At 45.1% G+C, this 21907-nt stretch overlaps 1 protein-coding gene and 1 non-coding gene across 3 annotated transcripts in view; both read right to left on the bottom strand.

The window, feature by feature from the left end:
• Positions 1–14262, bottom strand: part of LOC144937039 (uncharacterized) — a 31594-nt gene extending 17332 nt beyond the window's left edge. Inside the window, exons 1-9 of one of the 2 annotated variants that reach the window (XM_078864277.1) lie at positions 13928–13969; positions 13791–13831; positions 10555–10713; positions 7880–8160; positions 6928–7010; positions 4221–4338; positions 2411–2522; positions 1764–1938; positions 84–144 (exon numbers count right to left, since the gene is read on the bottom strand). In XM_078864277.1, coding sequence (XP_078720403.1) covers positions 84–144; positions 1764–1938; positions 2411–2522; positions 4221–4338; positions 6928–7010; positions 7880–8160; positions 10555–10663 — 939 coding nt within the window. In that variant the 5' untranslated portion in view covers positions 10664–10713; positions 13791–13831; positions 13928–13969. Of the gene's footprint in view, positions 1–83; positions 145–1763; positions 1939–2410; positions 2523–4220; positions 4339–6927; positions 7011–7879; positions 8161–10554; positions 10714–13790; positions 13832–13927 lie in introns of both variants that reach the window. The other variant, XM_078864276.1, reaches the window with a different exon arrangement.
• On the bottom strand, positions 14062–14166 carry LOC144937432 (U6 spliceosomal RNA). The gene has a single exon (XR_013637725.1). It is a non-coding gene; the product is annotated as a U6 spliceosomal RNA (small nuclear RNA).
• Positions 14263–21907: the final 7645 nt, after the last annotated feature.

Raw genomic sequence — 21907 nt, 5'->3', positions numbered from 1 at the left:
GCAGGAATCAGAGCGTGACAACAAGGGCTGCACGTGTTCATGGACCACTCGCAGAGGTGCTCTGTGTGTGGCTGTGAACGTACTGTGACGGCGTTCTGTATCACTTGGGTGTCGTTGGAGAGGCGGTTGGTGATCTCGCCGGTTCTGTGGCAGTGACAGCACACGGACGGAACTCCTGAGATGCTTTATTGGCAGCGAACATGACACAATAAGGTATCCAACTTACACAGCATCCAAAGCCAATCGCATCTTGAGACACTGTACAGCAGTGAAGGAAGCACAAGCACTAGAAAGAGGAGAATTATAGGATGAGGGAGAAAGCCAAGAGAAGCCTGTGATATGAGACAACTGGCGTAATGGATGAGTCATAGGTGGAGAAGAGAAAGATCTTGAATGCCAGACTACCTATTGGAGAGAATTTCAGATTCAAGAGCAGCAGCAGAGAAGGAGTGACCACCTTGTGAAGTGGCTTCAACTGCGAGTTTTAAAAGAAGATCTTGCTGAAGTAGAAGGCACGGGGAGAGGAGAAAATCAAGATGGAGATGGTAAACGTAGGAGACGACAAGTCAACGCAGATTCTTTGGTTTTTTCGGTAAAGTCACGTAGGTAAAAAATAAAATAAATTAAAAATGAAAACAACTAAATTAAATCACGACGTTTCAGGTGCAACACAAGCGTCCATCTTCAGGTGGGGACAACGCAGCGAAAGCACAACCGCTTAAGTGTGTCTAAGAGATGGCTGTGACGAGGAATTATATAGTTGCGGGCGAAGGAGGGGGGGGAGGGGGCATGGTGAGTGTGGGGGCGGGGTGTGGGCTGGGAGGTAACGCCTGGAGTTCAAACTGAAGCTTTGTGATGCAGGGGGCGGAAGTAGATAAGAAAGCTAAGTTAAGCCGATTAAAGACATGCTTGTTATGCTGCAGGGGGGTAAATTGGAGTTGTGCAAGCTAAACTTGCACGCTCGAAACAACGTGTGGTAAATTTTCCAAGTGTTGGGAGTAAGCCGGGCTTGGAGTCAAATTTCATAGTGATGATAGTGTGTAAAGCTGGGAGTAAAAGACTGGGAATATGGATATGAAAATAAAAATAAAACTGTCTGCCTTGCAGTAAACTGCACGGCAGCTAAAGTTTAACTTGGTTAATTACATCCTTCCAATGATTGCTCAATTTGAATCCATCCTCTCGGTTGAAGTTATGTCTATGTTCGTATATCTGGATGGCTTCATGGACAAATCTTTGGTAGTATCCAGGAGGCTTGTAGAGTACTTTGGTATCGGAGAACACAATGTCATGAGAACCCGCAGTGTTATAACAGTGGTCAGCTACGGCCGAACAATTCGTCCTACCGTGTTTCAAATCTGACTTGTGCTCGCGAATGCAGTCAGAAATATGTTGTTTCATTTCCCCGATATAACAATCACCACAGGTGCAACTCAGTTTGTAGACACCAGGGTACTGTAAGTCAGGAATGATATCCTTTACGGATGGGATCAGATCACGGAATTTGTGTACTGTACTGAATCGGAATATTTAATTTCGTTGTTTTCATTTTTTATTTATTGTATTTTTTACCTAAGTGACTTTACCCTGCAGTAACGAAAACTTCAAATCTAGAAGAAACAACACAGATTCTGAAATAAAGGGCGATATTTTTAGCCAAACTGGAAGTCAACGAAGGGATCGGAGGATTGGGTTGATGTGGTCACATTTATGGCTGTGGGTGAGAAGCGTGAAGTTCCAGGCTCGCAGCATTGGCCCGTCACCTGTTCTCATCAAAGAAGGCCACCTCCTGGGCCATGACGGCCTCGAACAGCCGCGTACGCAGGCGTGCCACCATCCGCTGGCCGGCGAATATGAAGAGGTACGAACGCACAAACGAGCAGAGAGCCCCACCCACGTAGATGCCGAAGAGGATGAGGATGGCTTCGTTCAGCTCGTCTGGCAGGCGAGTAGAGGAAAGCGCACGCAACACAAGTAGTCACAAGAAAATGTCAAGGTCACACTTTCAGTTAGTTTGAGCTGGGCATCTGGATACGGCCGAGAGCTTTTTTGTGCATGCAATGCTGCACATCCTTTGAGTTTTGTTGAATCTACAATGTCAGACAATGCCCAACAGCTGAGATTCAAAGTGCCTCTTTGAGCAAGTGGGAAATGCGGTGACCCTCATCACTTTTTGTGGCCTTGAGTCGGTGACATAATCTTCCACTTAGTTTGACAGTTGGTCAACCTCCCCATCGGATGACCACGGTTCGACTTCCCATCAAGTTCCGCTCGTTTTTTTTCCATCAACGAGGAGGGATAAACGTCGAAAGCCGTTCTGCAAGGCTGCCTTGTTTACAAGATGTGACAGTTTACAACGTTCTTAGTCTCATCAGCGGTGTGGATACAAGGGTACAGAGGTGCCACTCACTCATGGAGGTCCTGGCAGCATCGATGACCTTGCCAAAGAAGAGTGGGGAAACCATTTGAGTGGCAGTGGAGCCTAGGAGGGCTATCATTCCCAGGACCACAATGCCGGTCTCCTGTCAGACACACCCAGAGACAGCAGGCCACACAGCAATATTGCACAGAGCACCGTAGCAGACAGGGGCCATCCAGCAACATATTAGACAGGGGTTACACAGGAACATAGCAGATGGGGGTCACGAGCCCCTCCCCCCACCCACTCCAATACCAATACCTGCCATTCACCACTAAGTGACGGTGACATCACCATGGCGACTGTGCCAGGCCAGGTGCACTTTGAGGCCACGTGAAGTGTCGAAGGCTCGTTTACAGGTCTCAGAACAGACCCAGCTGCCATGGGTTGGCCGACTGAGATTACTGGTAGATGCACCAGCTGTACCCCTAATGTGCCAACTTTTTGTATTTTAGACGCCAGGCACTCCACTCGTTGCTGTGAGCGTTGCTCCTCTGCCCTCCATTGTTGCTGGAGGGTGAATGCCTCCAACTGCCCAGTAGCGTCTTTCACGAGCCTCCTCCATAGAGGCTGATCTTGACATCGCTGGTACTAGTCGTCGGCAAGTCAATTCGGCTCCAAATCCTCTTGTATCACATCAGTCCATCTCTTCTCCAGCCCATGTCGTGCCCATTTATCCCCCTTTATGTGGCCAAACAAAAGCTGCTTAGGCATTCAGTGGCTGGGCATGCAGGCTACATGACCCAGCCGATGCAGCTTTGCCTGCCGTAGTATCTTACTGATGGGTATGTTTGCAGATATTTTAAGGATTTGTGAGCTCCTCACACAATCCAGCCTGGTTAAACCCAGGATGGATTGGAGGCAGGCCAGCCTGAATGATTCTAACCAGCACAGATGTTCCATTAGAGGGGTTCACGTTTCACAAGTATAGAGAAGGGAGGCCATGACTGTGGCCGAGAAGACCCAAAGCTTCGTGCAGAACGACAGACCAAGTAGCTTCCACACAGCATTACACAACCAATGAAAAGATAATGCCACCCGACTGATCCAGAGTGAGACCTCTGCTGTAAAACTGGAGCTGGTCATAAGCACACTGACCAGGTTTGGGAAATGTGGCACATTAAGAATGGACCACTCTTTTAATTATTTCCTCGTGCAGCAATGGAGTAAAGTATAGCTTTGTACCGAGTTCAGCCTGTAGGTGGCTAGCAGGGTTATTGAGTAACCTGACCTGTTCACCAGTCACTTGGTTAATGGCGACTCGGTTGGAAATTGCTGTGTGTGATACACGTGCTGTTGCATTTTACAGATTACCACAATAAATGTGTTTGCCCTCGATTTGGAGCACCTGCCCACGTCCTTCATTTCGAGTGTACAAAATAAACTCTCAACTCTCTCCACTATTGCTCCATCACCAATACGGAGCTGAGGGGGTGGAGTGGTTGGTGGCATAAAATACCCAGGCAGGTGCTTAGTTTTGGTGGGACAGATGGTAAGACCCCACCCTCTTAGCGCCACACTCCAGGTTCTGCAGCAGTGCCCCCAACTCCTCCTCTGAGTGAGCAGCATCACCCGATCATAAGCATACAACACATGGTTGACCGATAGGGAGCCATCATCCCTCGACCACCCACTCCTCTGCCAGCCCTTCCCACTACACAGGTAGCTCTGCCCTTTGCCTGCATCAGGAGTCACGCACGATTTTTGCTAATTCTTCATGGGCAGACCGGAACAGCCTTTCAGAAACCACAGGGACGGTCTTGCCCAAACTGGGATGTTTGGTAGCTTCATCATCACAAACCTCTTTGGCCAGAGACAGAACCCTGCAGATACCGACGTTCTTTTTCTTCTTATCTTCCTCCTCCTGTGTGTCCTCCACCTTGTGAATAATTCTGAGCAATTGCAGCTTGTTCAGGAATCTGTGAAGAATCATTGACAACTTTTACCCCATAACAATCAATTCATAAAATTTGATAAACATTTCGCAAACAAAGCCGGATGTAGTGGTGCGCGCCTGCTGTGACCCGGCGCTTTGGATGCAATGGTTGGTGGATCACACAGATTTGTGAATCTCCCAAATCCACTTGACTGCGAGGGAGCCAGATGTTTTCAGTGCAGAAAGTGGATTGGTGAATCTGTCTCTGTGTGGATCTCTGAGCGATAGCCTGGTATGCGTGATGAGTTGTCTCTTTGTACTCTGACTGCCTCTCCCATTCAAAACTTGAATTGAAGAATATTTACTCAGACCAGAGCCAGCCTTGGCAATTCAACCACCACTGCGGTCTGTATGTTGCTATTCGGGTTACCGCAATGTTATTTTTCATGAAACCATGAAACAATGTCACGATTTGACGATTATAATAATAATGTATAGTTACACTGCACCTTATATTGAAAGATCAAAAAGTGCTGTACATGTGAAAATTTCAACACTCCATAAATAGACGATAAAAAAGAACGAAGTCTATACAAGACAGTAATGTACGGAGTTAGATTTCACCGAGTGACTGGCCTCGTGCTCCAATAGCGATATCAGTTTCCCTCAACTTTGAAATTGTTTTCTTTCTGCTTTCCTGTACTTCCAGTGTAATGAAAGATCACTTAAGCCCTTTGAATGCTATTCACTAAACTTAAGCCAGCGAAGAGTATTCTAATCATGACAACTTTACCGCCTGGGATATATGTAACGCAGACGGTATCAGTTACGCAAAAATTTATTAAGAAATAAAATTAACTATGGAAATTATTGTCATAGAATCATTATGCAGTGAATTAATCAAAGTACTAATTAAATTGGAAAAATATGTATAGTTTTTTTTTACTCTTATTGTGAACGTTAATCATGATTATTTCGTAGATATTTGGAGGGGAAATTTTATATTTAAGGGCAATTAAACGAGAAAAAAACTATCACGATATTCCGAAAAAAAATTAAATGGATGATACAATGACCATAGATCGTACAATATTTTTCCATATTGCGGCAGTGTTGCGAATGGCTCTGCAATGATTCCCACTGACCTGATTATCACGATAACAACTCCAATATTATTATGGTAAGTCCTATATTTACGGTGGAGATGCATCCCTGGAACATGCGGCGTTCGGCAAAACACCATAAGTTGAAACCTAGTTTACCATTCATTTAATTATGTAAATTTAGGATACGTTCCTTTGGATAATTATTTGTAAAAAAATTACAAAAACAATATTAAATACGTACTAAGAAGAGAGGAAGGATACTCAAAGAGATGTTATACAAGGGGTCCGCGATATCCGTTGTTACGCACTCACGTCGCTGACTCTTTGGGAACCCAACGTAAAATTTCCCCGCACACACGTCGTTTCGACTCAGTTCAGCTTAGAAGAGAAAACGTACAACTTTTATTTCGTGCAATGCACCGCCATTTAAGGATCTATCCACAGCATCCTGTGTGCTGCTTCTCAGTCCCGTCATGTTCTCAACACGTTGTGCGTAGTGAGCGCTCATTGTAATCGGCTTTGACTTTAGCGCAAAATATTGTTGCAACCCTTCAACAATGAACAACAAGCGTAGTGCACATTGAAGGTGACAGTGCAGGTGGTATGATAAAAAAAGCACTAGTATTACGCTCGATGTTAAAATGGCAGTGGTAAAGCATAGTACTGTAAGTATAAATGCTGCTTAAAGGTCCTTGAACTCAGAATTCGTTTTAATGTGTACATTATGTGTTGTATAGTATATTACAGGTACGATATATATTATTTGGTTGCTAGGTATGAAGCACAACATTTCCCGAAGTTACCGTCCTCATCCCTACCTTATTCCGTGGTTTCTTATGGGAGAAATTGCCCGCACTTTGGAGCACAGAGGCAATGTTTACACTCTTAGAGTGCCGATCCCCTCCCCCCCATTTCCCATTATATTTATGGTAAGAAAATGACCCGTTATACATCGTTTCGTTATAAGTACGGTCCCTAACCCCGACTTATAACGTAGATTCCCAGTAATAACAAGTTCAATAAATAAAATAAGTGAATGCAGTACAGAGTACTCACCAGAGATGGCAGTGGAGATTGCATTTAGAGAGGGTAGTACAGTACAGTATGGCGATGTAAACACTGCCCAAGCTACAGTAGTGCATTCTTTACTTTAAAATTTCAACAACATCAAAACATTTAAGTTAATCGATGCATTTTTTTAAAATCAAGTTACACCCCCTAATTCGTTGGCTGATATTATAGTGAAACAACATACATATGAGCATGGGAAATAGAGGACTCGCTTTATTATAATCTGCTTGCCCGTACAAGACAAACGTTTTGGCATGATCCCCAAAAATCAACAACGACGATATTATTTGTCTGTTATTTTAAGTTTTGCAAGAATGGCAACTGCCTTTTTTGTTTCTACATTAAAGCTGGCCTAGTCCAAATTGTCCTATAGATTGATGAAATAACTGGATGCCCTCTTGGCTATTGATTGAAAATGTCATTGGCTTTGAAGATTAGATGTTTGACTGTCTCACCTGTGGCAAAGCATGTTCAGGACAAACTCAAATAAGCTGAACACAAAGGAACTGATGAGCATGATGTGGAACGTCAGAGGCATCTGAAAATAAAAAAAAACACATCGCCCAGTTCAGTCAAACTAACATTTATACAAATGATTTGGTGGTGCTGCTGCTGCATTGGCAGTGGTGCACAAGCACAATTAATAATACAAATTCTACACATTCATCATAAACACTGTGACATTAAAGATAAATATATATAAGTGGTGTTCTGCGGCAATGGCACCTCTTCACAACAGATAAAACAAATTATTGAAACAGGTAAATATGTAAATGTTTAAAAAAGCTGAGAAACGCGTTTTTAAAATTAGTCACAAAGGCTTTTAAACTGTTAGAAAGATTCATAGCTGGATTGTTGAGTGAACTGCAGTTGAAAAGCTTTCAAAAATTATCCTCATTCATACTTGAAGAACTGTACAGCAAAGCGCAAAAACAATACAACAAAACAGCGAAACACAACTACAAATTTATGGGAAACTGATTTTGTGATAACCATCACTTTGTGAAATTTCATATCAAATCGTTTTGTCCGCAACAATATCACTGCAATCCTAGAGGCCAATTGCTAGTTGGGACGAATATATGTATGTGCTATGAAGACGGGCAATTGCCTGAAACGTCACCTTTTATACACTTATTCTTCTAAAACCAAACAAAAGTAGTTTTATTGATCGTGTTGAATTTTTTGTTTTTTTAAGCGCTTTGAGGCCTTGTGCAAATTGTGCTAGAGAAAACTGAGTTTATTATTATAATGGTTGAGTTGGTGCGACTATGTCAAAATTGGGCAGGCCTGCGAGCACACATCACGTGTCCTGGTTGAGCCTCCCAGACATTTTAGAGCCTTACGTCCGAGCCACCCGGCCACCTCAGGGCAGCAGTGCACCTACAAAAGCAGGTTTTTACTCACGTGCTTGTAGCTGCCACTTTTTAGAACGACTGCTCCCTTAGCCGCCGTGTAGGAGAGCCACATCAAGGACAGGAACCCACAAACAACTTGAAGGATCTTTCTTCGCCGCGCCGAAGTCAGATCATCGGGCTGATCCAACTGCTTCAGCGCCGCATGCTCGAGCGCCGTGAACAGACCGATGAGGAGGCATGTCTTCATGGCTGACAGCCCCGCCATGTCGAAAGCGGACGTCGCGAATGACCAGTGCAGGATGTCATTCTCCAGGTAGTGGTCGGGACCTCCTGTTAACGACCCCACAGCACAGTTAGAGTTGACTCTGCTAGAAGTAATACTCTTGAGAATGAATCTAACTATCATTGCGGTGAAAATGTTAATGAATGCCAGATGTTTCTGCGTTTGCAGAAGCAAAGAAAATGCGTTGTTCACCCTGAGAGGACCAGAAGTTTCTACTTTGAGAATCAGTCTCAAAAACATTCACTTTTGGCAAATCAGGAGACTCTGTGAGCATGACACATCGATCATGTGACGCAGTCATCGATCATGCCACTATGTACAAGCTGATCAAGAGAGTATCTCGACAACGTTTCCTGCCAATGTTTTTGCCTGAACATTGTTTAAAAAAAACTTCACGGAAACATTTTTCCATCCTTATCGCTGGGTTTTAAAAACAAGTAATTTGACCTGCAGTGTAAAACCAGTGTGAAGAGTGCATGTGGGGTACAGTCGACAGCACAACATTTACTCTGATAGCCCTCAAACCCTCACTTGCTGCACACAGTGTCAACCCCTCTAAAATGATTTTGATTTTTTTTTGTCACTGGTAGACTGGAGTAAGCATTTAGTTTTAGTTAATTTATTTTTAGTGATTTGCTTACATTTCCTAAACGTTGCACTTCTGGCGTTTTTTTTTATTGTTTGTTATCGTAACTTTATGACTCGCCCCTCCTCGACATCTGTGAAAAAGAACTTCATAGTTCATCAAATTTCTCCAGGATAAATAAAAATGTTGATTCTAATGTGACTAGTGGCTATAGAAATTGTGAGAGGTATACAGGATGTGGTGTGCTGGGTGCGGAAACATTTTTCAAGTCACTGATCCAGACTCGATTGAAATTGAGCCTTGATTAATATTTTTTTTTATAATTAAACAAGAGCCTGGTAAGCGATGGGGAGGGAGGGGGAGTAGAGATATTCCACGAACGACAAGCCCAAGGCCAGGTCCCTCGGTGGAGTGAAACGGTAGGGTGGTTGAGTTCACTGACCTATTCACGTGGGGGCAATGATCGGGTACATGGTATTTTTAAGAGGGGTGGGGGGAAGACGAGGGAAAGGGGCAGGAGGCCCTGATTAATTGATATAATTTTAAGTAATCAGTGGACTGCGCATGGTCTAATTCAGGAATCGGAAACCTGCAGCTGCGGAGCGACATGCGGCTCTTTAAAGGACTGCTTCGTGACGTTATGTATTAAGGACCGTCTCCTGTTCACGTGTATTGCAGCTCTTTAAATATTGAGCTGTTTACCGAATTGGAAAAAAAAATGTTTCTTCTTGTTGTTATTTTTGTTTTTGACCCGTGGTCTAATTTGACCGTTTCTGGACTGGGAGGTGGTCAATGCGCCCCGTGTTTCCGTGCCACGTGAAACGTCTCCTAATCCTTGGCTGAGCTGGGACCCGTGCCAGAACTGTCCAGAGCCACAGACCCATGCCAAGGCCTGTTTGTATGTGCAGAAAATGATTATGCAATTGATGGGGACAGATACCAACTCAATGAAACCTCCATGATAAATTATCTGATCAAGTCCAGGACAAATATTTACACGTTTTTATTTAGTATTTTGCCTTCGACCAAATCACTCAAACACGTCCAATCTCGACAGATCTTGGATGCTGAGGAGGGTTGAGCCTAGATAGTTACTTGAATGGGTGACCACGAAGCATGATAGGTTGCTATAGGCAGTGGGCTAATGTGGCATGCAGCAAAGGCTATTGCAGCAGGGCATACAATACAGGACATCCTCTTTTGTCTATATTTTCAGTGAATGCGTTTTGCAATCTATCCAGCACCTTCACTGGACAGGTATCTAGGCAAGGTCGGGCGAGTGGTGGTTGGCAAGTGACGATTGTTAAAATACCATTTCTGATACCGAGTCTAATCATGGGTGGAGTAGTGGTGCAGTGGTTCATGAATTGCACTTCGAAACCGGCAGCCTGAGCTTATTCCAGGACTTGGCTAACATCAGTGGCGAGTGAAATCTGAATCGGTCTTGGGCACCTATACTGACCAGCTGGGTGAAGTATGGTCAATCATTATCCATCACCGTCACAGTGGAGGGCAGGCCTTCAAACAGCCAGTGGATTAACAAAAAACTGTCAATTATTGTAAAATAATTACTATTCGAGGTACTCATTTGATTCATTCTACAGGTTTTTATGGGCTGAGTTGAATCAAAATCAAGATGTGAACTCGTAACCTTTCAGATCGCTCTGCCAACTGTGTCACCGCCGGTTCTGCATGACTATAGCGTGACTCGTATGTTACGCAACGTCATATTTTTGTAATCATGACAGTAGGCACTCTATAAATAATCAGGTTGTGCTGGAGACTAGTGATAACTGGACAGATAGGCTTGGGGCTAGGAGGCATTCCATTCAGATTTTTAAAATAAATATATCACCCAGGATCCACAGCAGAACTGCGGTCAGGCCATCAATAAAGTAGCAGAGGTTGGTGACGGAGATGAACCGCACGGTGGGCAGGGTGTAGATGATCTTCTGCTGGGCCATGCTTCCGACCGAACTTCTCTCAACTGTCACAGCGCCGCCACAAAGCCACCCTGTGAACCAAAGACACACACGCAACTCTCACTGCATGACAACGCTTTTGCTACATTTCATGAATCTGTATTTGGTATTTCAATCAGCAGGCCTGTTGAATTATTCATGAAGGTCAAGGTAAAGAGGTAATCATCATGGTCAATGCCATCATGGGACCTCCTTTGCCAGTACCAAAATATGAGAATAGGTTTTCCCCTTTTTTCTGGCAACAAAACAGGTGTTAAGGTTTTAAAACACCAAACGGAAACCTTTTACAAGGAATCATGTCTGCATTAACCACAATACTTGTGGTCAGACATGATTCCTTGTAAAAGGTTTCAGTTTAGTGTTTTAACATCTTAACACTTGTTTTGTTGTGAGAAAAAAGGGGAAAACCTATTCTCATATTTTGGTACTGGCAAAGGAGGTCCCATGATGTAGTTGCTCACCCTGAGCCCTCATTACTCTGATAATGCTTGTCTTTGTGCTGTACGCCTTTTGGCGTCCTCTGGTCTAACACCGTTTGAGACGAGGCTAACAAAAACTGTCTCTGGTGTGGAACAATCAGTTTCAAAGACAATGCATATATTATCAGAGTACTTTTTTTTTGGCATTCTGGCCACAATTATTGTGGTTAATGCAGACATGATTCCTTGTAAAAGGTTTCAGTTTGGTGTTTTAACATCTTAACACCTGTTTTGTTGCCATAAAAAAGGGGAAAACCTATTATCATGGTCAATGCTGTTGATGCCACCGCACGGTAAAAAAACTGCAGAATGTACACTTACTGCATTATATGTTTTCAACAACCTTTACACTTTAGAATCTACCCACGTTAGGTATTCCGCACTCTATAGAAATGTATGTCAATGCATGTGTAGTGACATCGCTGGATGTCAACAGGCTGTGGGTGCAGTACCGGCCCTAGAGGGGCCCGGCGTGCGCTGAATAATAGGGCTGGATGGCACCACGCTTTCGGTGCAGTGCCGACCCTACAGTACAGGGTGGGTGGGTGCCGACCAAAGGATGAGGTTGTGTGAGGCAATGGCACTCTGGTTGACCCGGGAGGACACGTGACCGGTTAAGTTGACAAAGGGGCCCCAAGAGGGGGCTAGGGGGGGTCACGTGATTGGGACCCAGATTCTGGAAGGTGGACGTGGCCAAGGGCAAAGCCGGCCACGCCACAGAGAATAGAAGCCGGGTCCTCGAGAGGGACCAGGGTTGTTGTTCATCCTGGAAGAAACCCTTCGTCTACGTTCTCCGTTCAACGAGTCTCCAACACGTGGACCCGGGCCGAAGTCGTTGGTCCCGGTCTGTAGTAGCAGTTACGTAGTAACTAGTGTAGTTAGCCTGGTGGTCACCACCCGGTTAACTACACCAGTTACGTGGTAACTTGTGTAGGCTAACTACACCAGTTACGTGGTAACTTGTGTAGTTAGCCTGGTGGTCACCACCTTAGGTTGTTATTCTGTTAAGGGGAAGTTACCCCGTGTATTGGAACTGAATAAATGTGTTGCCTCCAAATCTACGTCTGTGACTCAGTTGAACCCATTACATTTATATAAACCGGCTGTATGTAAACTGTACATATACTACAACTCATTACAGGTTGCCTACCAGGTCGGAGACCCTCAGAAGTTTCGTAATCATCACTCCCGCAGCTGGGTGGGGCTAAATCATGATGCAATACCTGTGCTCCCCTGTAATTCTTTGCAATGTAAGCACTGCGTCATCACCTGTAATCACATGCACACACCTCCGTCCATTTGTATTCACCTGTAAGCACTGTGTTTATATATGCACACAGGTACACACATGTAATTACTGACCCAGTGTTTACCTATATGCACACACACTCATGTGCACACCTCTGATTAGCGCGGTTGGCTACGTACGATGCTAAAGAAGTTCAACATACATACATACACCTGTGCACACCTGTGTAACTCATACGCAGCCGCGCACACATCTGCCTGGCCTGTATATCTGTGTTCATATGTACAACCATACTTCACCTGTACACATACGCTTCTGCACACTTGTACACTGGTACATGCTCGTCTGCACACACCAAGTGTTCACGTGTGTTCACGTGCGTGTATATACCCATACGCATGAAACTATAAATCCCAATGCCACCGATTCTCATCTGTACACGTCAGTTGTACACATCCTGTACACACAGCGCTTGCCTATAATCACCTGTATACACCTGTGCTTAGACGTACACCCATATACACCTGAAGGCAGGTACACCCTTGTACTCACCTATACACACACCTTAACACAATTGTGTTCACCGATATACACCGAGAAACGAGTACACATGTGCTCACCTTGACACCATGTATACCTGCACACGCCTATATACTGTACTGCAACACCGGCGTTCACCTCAATCTACTGTTCTCACATCGTCCTGTTTAACACGCAGTAGTAAGTCGCCTTTCGCGATCCCATATTATCCATAATAGAGGTGGTTAGGTTAGATCGCGGCAATATCAGTGTCGTTAAACCCACTACCACCCGACACAGCCAATTAGTAAGGTTTGTCACGTAAACAGAACGTGCCAATTCGTGACAAGTTCAACACACCGCGTGTGTGTTGGAGAGTAAACCCACAGCATTTACAATTCGAGTACGACGTTTCGCCAGCAATTACAACTAGCATCATCACATTCCTTGTTTCACCTGTCAAAGAAAAACATCTCCCATCGAGCCCAAAGGGGCTGTTGGGGCAAGTGCTGTTGGGGCGAGCACCTCTACGAAGGCCGGCACGGCACACGAATCCACGCCTACACACAACACCGGGTTACTCGCTAAAGTCCGAGCCGACTTAGGGGAAGGTCCAGGCCCGGATCAGATCAATCATCGGTGATTTTAGCCAATGGTGACAGAACCCCAGGTTCGCCGTTTCAATATCACGGTGTTTCTCATCTGTGCCCACGTAAATAAACACACGTGTTCATATATACAGAGAAGACACAGACCCTCTCCCCGTATAACATTGCCAGACTGTAGGGGCAAGTGCTGTTAGCGACTCGCACCTGTTGAAAGCCGGCACGGTGGCACACGAGGGGATGGGTGGCCAACGTACCTGTGCACACCTGGAGCTATACAGCATACACCTCCATACACCTGTAAACAACAACACATCAGTACACACACACCTGTAACACCATTCGTAACTGGTACACACACACGTTCACACACCAACACCTGTGCTCGACGCACCTGCAACGCAGGTGTGTGAGCAAACAGAGTCACGTGGCCCCGCGCCGGCACCGTCCTCTGCTGCAGCTGCCCGCCCGCCCTTCTCTCCACGCCTCCCCAAAAACGCAGGGTCCGTCCCTCTCTCTTTTTATTTTCTCCTTTTTTTCTACTTCACGAATTTGCGTGTCGTCCTTGCGCAGGGGCCATGCTAATCTTCTCTGTATCGTTCCAATGTTAGTGTCTGTACTGCCGGAGCAAGCCTGCTTGCTCCTCTCTCCCCCTTTCTCTCCCCACCTGTCTCTCTCTTTCCTCTCCTCCTCCTCCTGCTGCTGCCTCTCTCTTCCTTTCTCTCCCGACTCTCTCTCTCCCGTCTCTCCCCGACCCTGTCCCTGGCTCCCGGGCCACGGGGACTGTGGTAAGGGGAGAGACGCAACTCGCGTGTTGGGGTGTGTGGGGGGGGGGGTGACACGGGGTGCTGGGGCGGCAGCGTGAGTCACGGAGTGGGTGGGCACGTGGGGTGACGACGGATGGAGTTGTTCACACTGCTCCTGCCGCTAGTGCAGTAAGGGGGGGGAGCGGTGGTGCAGCGGTTAGCGCTACGCTGCGCTTCGAGCCCGGCGACCCGAGTTCGATTCACGCTCACGGCCACCAACACCGGTGACGATTATACGAACCGGTCCTGGGTCTCCTCTAGGTCTACTCGGCCTCAAATGAGTACCTGGTGCGGTGTTTAAAACATCGCCGCTCGGGAGACAAAGGCGGCCGGGCGTGGTGTTGCCCCCCCTTCTCCCCGTGTGCCGTGCCGGCCCTTCATAGGTGCTCGCTAACAGCACTTGCGCAACCAGTTTGTTACAGTCTGCTACAGGCTATGCGGGCGTTCTTTGTCTTTGTGTGTGACCCGTCCTGCCCAGCGCCAGCTGACCACGCTGTTCGCTTACGGAACCGCGGTGCGACAGCCCCCAAGGCTCTGGGACGCAGCCGTTGTGTTGGGTTTCGTGATGTCTCAACACGCACAATGTTTGTCTGCGGTGGCAGTGGTGCGAAAGCACAATTAATCCTCAACACGTCAATCAATGGCACTGCCTTAAAATAAAACAAATCTATTGTATGCGACGTTGCGTCGTCCAATGTCCTTTCTTCATAGCGCATGGAGGGCGTCTAAAGAGTTAGAGTGGTTAAAGGTTGGAAGACTGCACTTTTATTATTTTTTATTTTACACGCTTTTACTTAACTCACTCTGTTGTTGTTGTCGTATTCTCAAATATTGTAACTCAGTTTTAACCCACTTCCCAATGTGGTATCGACTGAAAACTTGGTATACTTATGTCATACTGATGACAATACTATATTCTATAAAAAATATATATATATTTTTTTAAACATTCATTTTTATATCTTATGTTTCGGCTTGTCTCTAATTGTCCACGCTCAACTGACGTTGGCTGTAAATCACCACGGCCCCTTACGTTATGGCAAGCTTCGGGGCCACTTACTGGAGTCCTGCCATGACCAGTACGGTACATTTCATTAAAGCGTGTTTGAAAAAAAAGTATTTTAAAATATTACTTATTACACCATTATTCACATGGGACTAAGAAACAACCACATCACAAATAGATGTGGCTTAGAGACACGTATAGATATGGATGTTTGTGTCCCTCCCCTGCACTTTGCGAAGCAAACTCAACATACACACGAGACGCACATACATCTCTGTGATTCGCATGTCCGTTCATCCGTCACGCTCTGGATTTACCAGACGGTACGCAGGGAGGGAAACGTGCCTCAAGCCAAACATTGTCCTTCGGCGATATCCTGCACTGTTTCGACCAAGACGTTCTTGTGACCTAAATACATTATTTTCCAATCCCTTTGCAACGAGAACTGACCCCAGGAATGCACCACACTCAGCTGATTATGCAAAAACTGTTCATCGGTGTTACGCAGCGGTACGGATTGCAGTGAAATATATTTTTTTCATTTATTTGGTATAGCCCTGTGAGCCATTCGGCTCTTGAATCGGGTGCAACCGCAACAAACAAAAACATGAACAAGAAAACATCTTAAAGTGACTACGCGCAAACAGAAAAATCCAGGAAAAATCAGCAAAATCTTCCAGAAAAGCATCGTACACCTACGCTGTGTGCAAAAATCTCAGTGGGATGCAAGTCAAACAACAACAACAACCACAAGACGACTTAGATTTAAGCCATCAGTTTAACTCCGTACTACAACAAACAAACATGGCCAAGCAAAAAAACTTTTCGAAATCACCAAAATAAAGCCATAAAAGCAATGTAACAGTGATCATAGGAACTGTGACCGAAATTTCACCATAAACGACAAACAACATGTACCACCAAACCCTGTAGCCATAGCTGGCTGCATGAGTCACTCCACAACAGCAGGAGCATCAGTAGGAGTTTCAAAAAAATGTAATGCATCTTTAAAGATCAGCACACTAAATCAAAACACAAGATCAGACTTTGCAGCGGTCATCGGAGCAAAACATTTTATTTTAGTTTTAGGCCACTCAATAGCAGTGGCAGATAGGGGTGTACAACTCCTCTAGATAAGTTTTGAATGAAGATCTCCTAGGTAGTGATTCAAGTTCCAGTTTATTGGTAATAGCATTCCAAACCTTGGGGGCATCAATAGCAAAGGCCCTTCCTCCAGTATTTGTACGGCTGTAAGGAATGTGAAGCTGGTAAATGAGCGAATACCTTAGGTCACATTTGTTCTTCGAAACATAGAGGAGATCCAGCAGGTAGTCTGGGGATTATTTTGTAAGTACATCGTGAATAAATAAGATCTGATGCACAAGCCGTCGAACATTAAGAGATATTAAGTTTGACCCTGAACCGGTCATGGGCATCCCACAGATCGACTCAGCCTTAAATGAGTACTGTACCTGGTAGGGTGTGGAAAACATCGCGACTCGGGTAGTGTAGGGGAGCAATAGTGTCGTGGTTAATGCACTGCGCTACAAATCTGGCAACCTGAGTTCGATTGTAGCTCATGGCCAACACCAGTGACAATTATCTGAACCAATCCTGGGCCTCCCCTAGGTCGACTCAGCCTCAAATGAGTACCTGGTGTGATGTATAACATTATCACGAGGGAGATAAAGGCGGTCGGGGGTAGTGCTGGCCACCGACCACATTGTGTACTGTTCCAGCCTTCATAGGTGCTCGCTAACAGCATTTGCTCCAACAGTCTAAGACTATTCTTTGGTTCTTTCGGTTAAGTCACGTCTAAAGATAAAATAATAAATTAAATTAAATAATAGAATACGACGTTTCGATTGCAACACAAGCAATCATCATCAGGTATAATGAAATAGCGACATAAAATCTAACCAGAAAACTCTCTCTGGCGACTTGTTTTCTCTGCCTGTGTCCTCTTTAGAATGTTCACACTTAAATTCTAACTTAGCAATCTTTGAAATACGTAATCAACCAGGCTATGCGTTAATTGTGTGTTGACCGACCCTCTGTGTTGTATTACATTACATTTCGATATTTTACTAGGTTATTTAATTTTAGTGTGTCTTTCTCCTGATTTTCAGGCTTGCTTGCCGTTAATCGTACTTGCAGCACCAATTGATATGCAAATTTTTTCTCTAACCCCCCTCCCTCTCTCTGCCTCCGCCCCCCCCTCTGTCTATTTAAGGCCACCCCACAGAGACGATCACCCCTCTCTGTTACCTGTGTTGCTCTCGCTATGTATCTTGGTGATATCTGTCTGCTAATATGTCTGTCTATAGTTTTCTGGTTAGATTTTATGTCGCTATTTCATTATACCTGATGATGATTGCTTGTGTTGCAATCGAAACGTCGTATTCTATTATTTAATTTAATTTATTATTTTATCTTTAGACGTGACTTAACCGAAAGAGCCAAAGAATAATTCCTGCAGTCACGAAAGTTATAAAATTAAGAGAGTCTAAGACTAGTTTAACATGTAGGCTTTTGCGACCAATATCATCCAGAATATAGTTTTTTTTGGGTTAGATCACATCAATATAGATGTCTCGTTAAACCCGCCACCACCCGACACAGCCAATTAGTAAGGTTTGTCACGTAAACAGAACATGGCAATTCGTTACCAGTACAGCACACCGGGTGGAGGCTGTGTCGAGTGGTGGCGGGTTTAACGACATTTATTTTTACGCGATCTAACCCAAAAAAACTATATTATGGAGTCGAAGAATACACGGATGATCTCTGTCTTTGATGTGGGCGAGGTGCACGTGAGATCAGGAGCATCTCCCATATATTTGCGTACCACGAGACAACTCAAATCAAACCCAGAGCATAATCACACACACATTAATCAACTTAGTCTATGCCAAACAAGGCTCCAAATATGCAGTTTACTCGCAACGTCTCTTTGCACTATCCCCACACAGCAATGCATCAACACGACTTATTTGTCAGCCTGAAGCCCCCGTCTCACACTGTAAGACGCAGGCTCTATGAAGGGTGCGAAGGCAGGATAGGAATGTTGCTCTGCGTGTGAACACAAGCAGGGGTTCCAGTGGCAGGCAGAGTTCCAGAGTTCTTCAAAATCAATCACAACCACCACCTTGTGGCTTTCTTCCCCAAAATAGCAGGACACCTCCTTGGGAGGGCTGGGGGGTGCACGGCCTGGGAGGTTGACCTCAGCCGAGTTAGCATCCACCTCCACGCAGCCTCTCACTGGTTGCAGCTCCACGCGATGTGGCTGGTCAGTCCTTGGGGCCATTTATATCAATGTCTTTTTTTAAAGAGATGGCCATGTGCCTCTCTCCACGTGGTAGCTCCGATTCAATACATTCTGGTCTGGCTTCAGTTTTTCTCCCTCCTCTCCATTTGAATGATTACGATATTCGGGGCATGCCATGTCCATGACTTTCACCCGGGTAATTTCTCAAATGGGTCACACCATTTGCAGGGTTTTCAACAGGGTGGGAAATGTTCAAACCTATTCCCGTTGAATTAGAAAAAATAGTTTTATACGCATAGTACAAATCATGACCAAACACCATTTCGCCACAATCAGGAAACATTTTATTGTGACATTCTTATCAGGCCCCGGTGCTATCTCCAATTCTTATCCACTTTACTTTTCAAGCCTATGGACAGCGAAGAATTGACTGAAATGTTTCCCATTTTTCTTTTTAACGCAGTGTTATTGACCAATGTGCTGAGTTATTTTGTTATTTGTGCTTGTGCACGTCTGCCAACAACAAATAAAGTGGAAATACTGATAGAGTTTCACTTTTGAGAAGTGTAGTGGGTTCCAGGAGGCTTGAGACGTAACTTTAGAGGCAGCACATTTCTTCATAACAAGGAATCACAACTGCCCTTACCCCGCTCTCTATGGAGGTACAGCCTCCGGGCTAACGTGCCCTATCACTGGGATTAACTCAGAGCCCTCCGGCTAAGGTGGGGAGGCTGACTGACCCGACCCAGCCAAGGTGCGGGTCCGACCACTGGTCCGCGCTCAGCCCCGGCCCTTACAAGGACGTCAGGTCCCGGGGCACCGGGGTCCCAGGGTCCTAGCCTAGCTGGTCTTCAGTCTTCGGTCTTCGGAGCACTGCCTCGAGCCGACCTGAGAGCCGCCTTTTATGCACGTCCCGGGGACTTCTGCCCCCGGTACCGCCCCCTTTCTGGAACCTTCCAGGGCGCTCTGTAAAGCAGAGGTGTGGACTCGAGTCATGTGACTTGGACTCGAGTCAGACTCGAGTCATGAATTTGATGACTTCAGACTCGACTCGACAAAATGTACAAAGACTTGCAACTCGACTTGGACTTTAACATCAATGACTCGTGACTTCACTTGGACTTGCGCCTTTTGACTCGAGAAGACTTGCTACTTCCCATGAAAACTGGGGGAAAAAATGTTCACACGGCCGCGCCGCTCTCAGTTTATCTGCATCTGTGAAAAAAATGTGCACCACCTGTATGCATGCAGAGAGCACGCGCGCTGCCTGCACGACATCCAATCACTGTAGTCCCACGTTGTTTTGATTGGACAGCATCTAAGCAGGCACATTGCAAGACAACCAATGAAGCGCAACAAGCAACAACGCGCCAGTTGGCAAAATGATACCGAAGATAGTTTCGTTTGGCTATAAAAATTACGATGTAGTCGACAAAAAACGAGTTGCAATTTGCAAAACATGCGGGTCGAAGATTACAGACGGTGCTGCCACAACGTCTAACTTTGTTCGACACCTGAAGTTGCACAAAGAAAGGTAAGTTTTGAACGAATGCTAAGCACCTTATCGGATGTACCATAACTTACTAGCTGCTGCATATTTACTGTATCAACGAGACAGTAAACGCACGTCTCCCTTGCTGGTTGATGCTTACAAAAATAGGGATTTTTGAACCCCGATTATATGAGGTACATGAGTGTAGCACACTCAGATGGAAAACCTCTTCAACATCATGTCAACGTCCGTTTTAAAGTATCATTTCTACCTTGCTGCTAGACGGATAAACACAAATGTATATCTCAGTCTCTCCAACACACATGAGACAAAAACAGGCCTTCCAGTTTTACTCTTTCAATCGTTCAGTTTCAGAGCGGCTGGTGTGCTGCCTCATTGAGGTCGTTTATGTAATTTTGGTTAATCACAACTAAGCTGAACTGTCGCTGAAGACATAAACTATCACAATTAAACAATGAATGAGGCAGCAGTAGACCTGCAATTGCTGTGTGATGCAGCAAGGCACCATGGAATTTGGTGTGCAGGAGAGAGTGAACTATAAAGCAGGGGTTCCCAAACTTTACCATGACAAGGCCCCCCATATACCAGTAGATTCCAGCCAAGGCCCCCCTGACATGGGCCGTGCCACACTCTTTTTTCTGTGCACCTCCTTTCACAACTCGATGGAGTTGGTGCATCCCTAAACCCATCCAAGTACAACAGGAAACATAGTAAGACATATACACTGTAAAGAGGAAAATGATGACACAGTCACAGAAGATCCACCATTAGCCTTCCCTTTTCATATCATGCCCAAACAGCAGGCAGCGCATGGACATAGCGTGCTACCGTAGTCTAGGTCTGTGAGGCAGCGCACCACTGGGATATATACAGTATATAATAAAATAATAACGATTATAGTAGTAATGTTCAGAGATGCAATAGATTATTATAGTGCAGTTCTTAACTAATGGGGATATTGTTTAGCTTATTTTTGGTTTAATTTGGTTTATTTTACTTATTTAATTTATTCAATTATTTTGTTTTGCTATACTTTTCATGCCAACTTGCCATGGCCCCCCTAGCACCCCCTCGCGGCACCCAGGGGTCCCCGTCCCCACTTTGAAAACCACTGCTATAAAGCATATGACTTCAGTTTCTTGAGGGAAAGGGCTTTCTTATGACTTTTGAAGCAGTGAAAATATGCTTAATATTGCATACACTGAAACTGAAATGTATTATCGTATACCGTAGTGTACAATAGACAATGAATATTAACACAACAACATTGATATGAGTAAAGAGTAGTTTCAAATACAACATGTGTGGCTATAAGGGATTTTCTGACATCTGTTTCATATTTTTTTCTGTTACAGGTATGAAGAATACCAGATGAACAAAAGCATCGTAGATGAACCACAACAGCCTTCAATCTCACAATTCCTGGACACTCGTGTAGGGCGTTACAGCATGAGCCACCCACAGCAGAAGGCCATCTCCAATGCGATACTGTCTGACTTGATTATTGATTGCAATTTTCCTCTATCTATTGTGGAAAATAAGAGCTTTCGTCACTTTCTGGCTGCGCTGGACAGCAAGTATACCCCAGTCTGTCGCCGAACGCTGACCACAAAAACAGAGAGCCTTGCTGAGGAGAGACGTTCAAAGTTAAAAACTCAATTGAGCAACACTGACCATGTTTCAGTCACTGTGGACATTTGGTCTGATCGAAAGATGAGGGGATTCCTTGGTGTCACTGTGCACTGGATGGAGAGAGATGCAGAGAGGGTACAGCTAAAGAC

Source organism: Lampetra fluviatilis, chromosome 18, assembly GCF_964198595.1.
Source record: "Lampetra fluviatilis chromosome 18, kcLamFluv1.1, whole genome shotgun sequence".
NCBI classification, from domain to species: domain Eukaryota; kingdom Metazoa; phylum Chordata; class Hyperoartia; order Petromyzontiformes; family Petromyzontidae; genus Lampetra; species Lampetra fluviatilis.
Note: the sequence above shows the minus strand (reverse complement) of the source record. Positions and strands in the feature narration are given on the sequence as shown.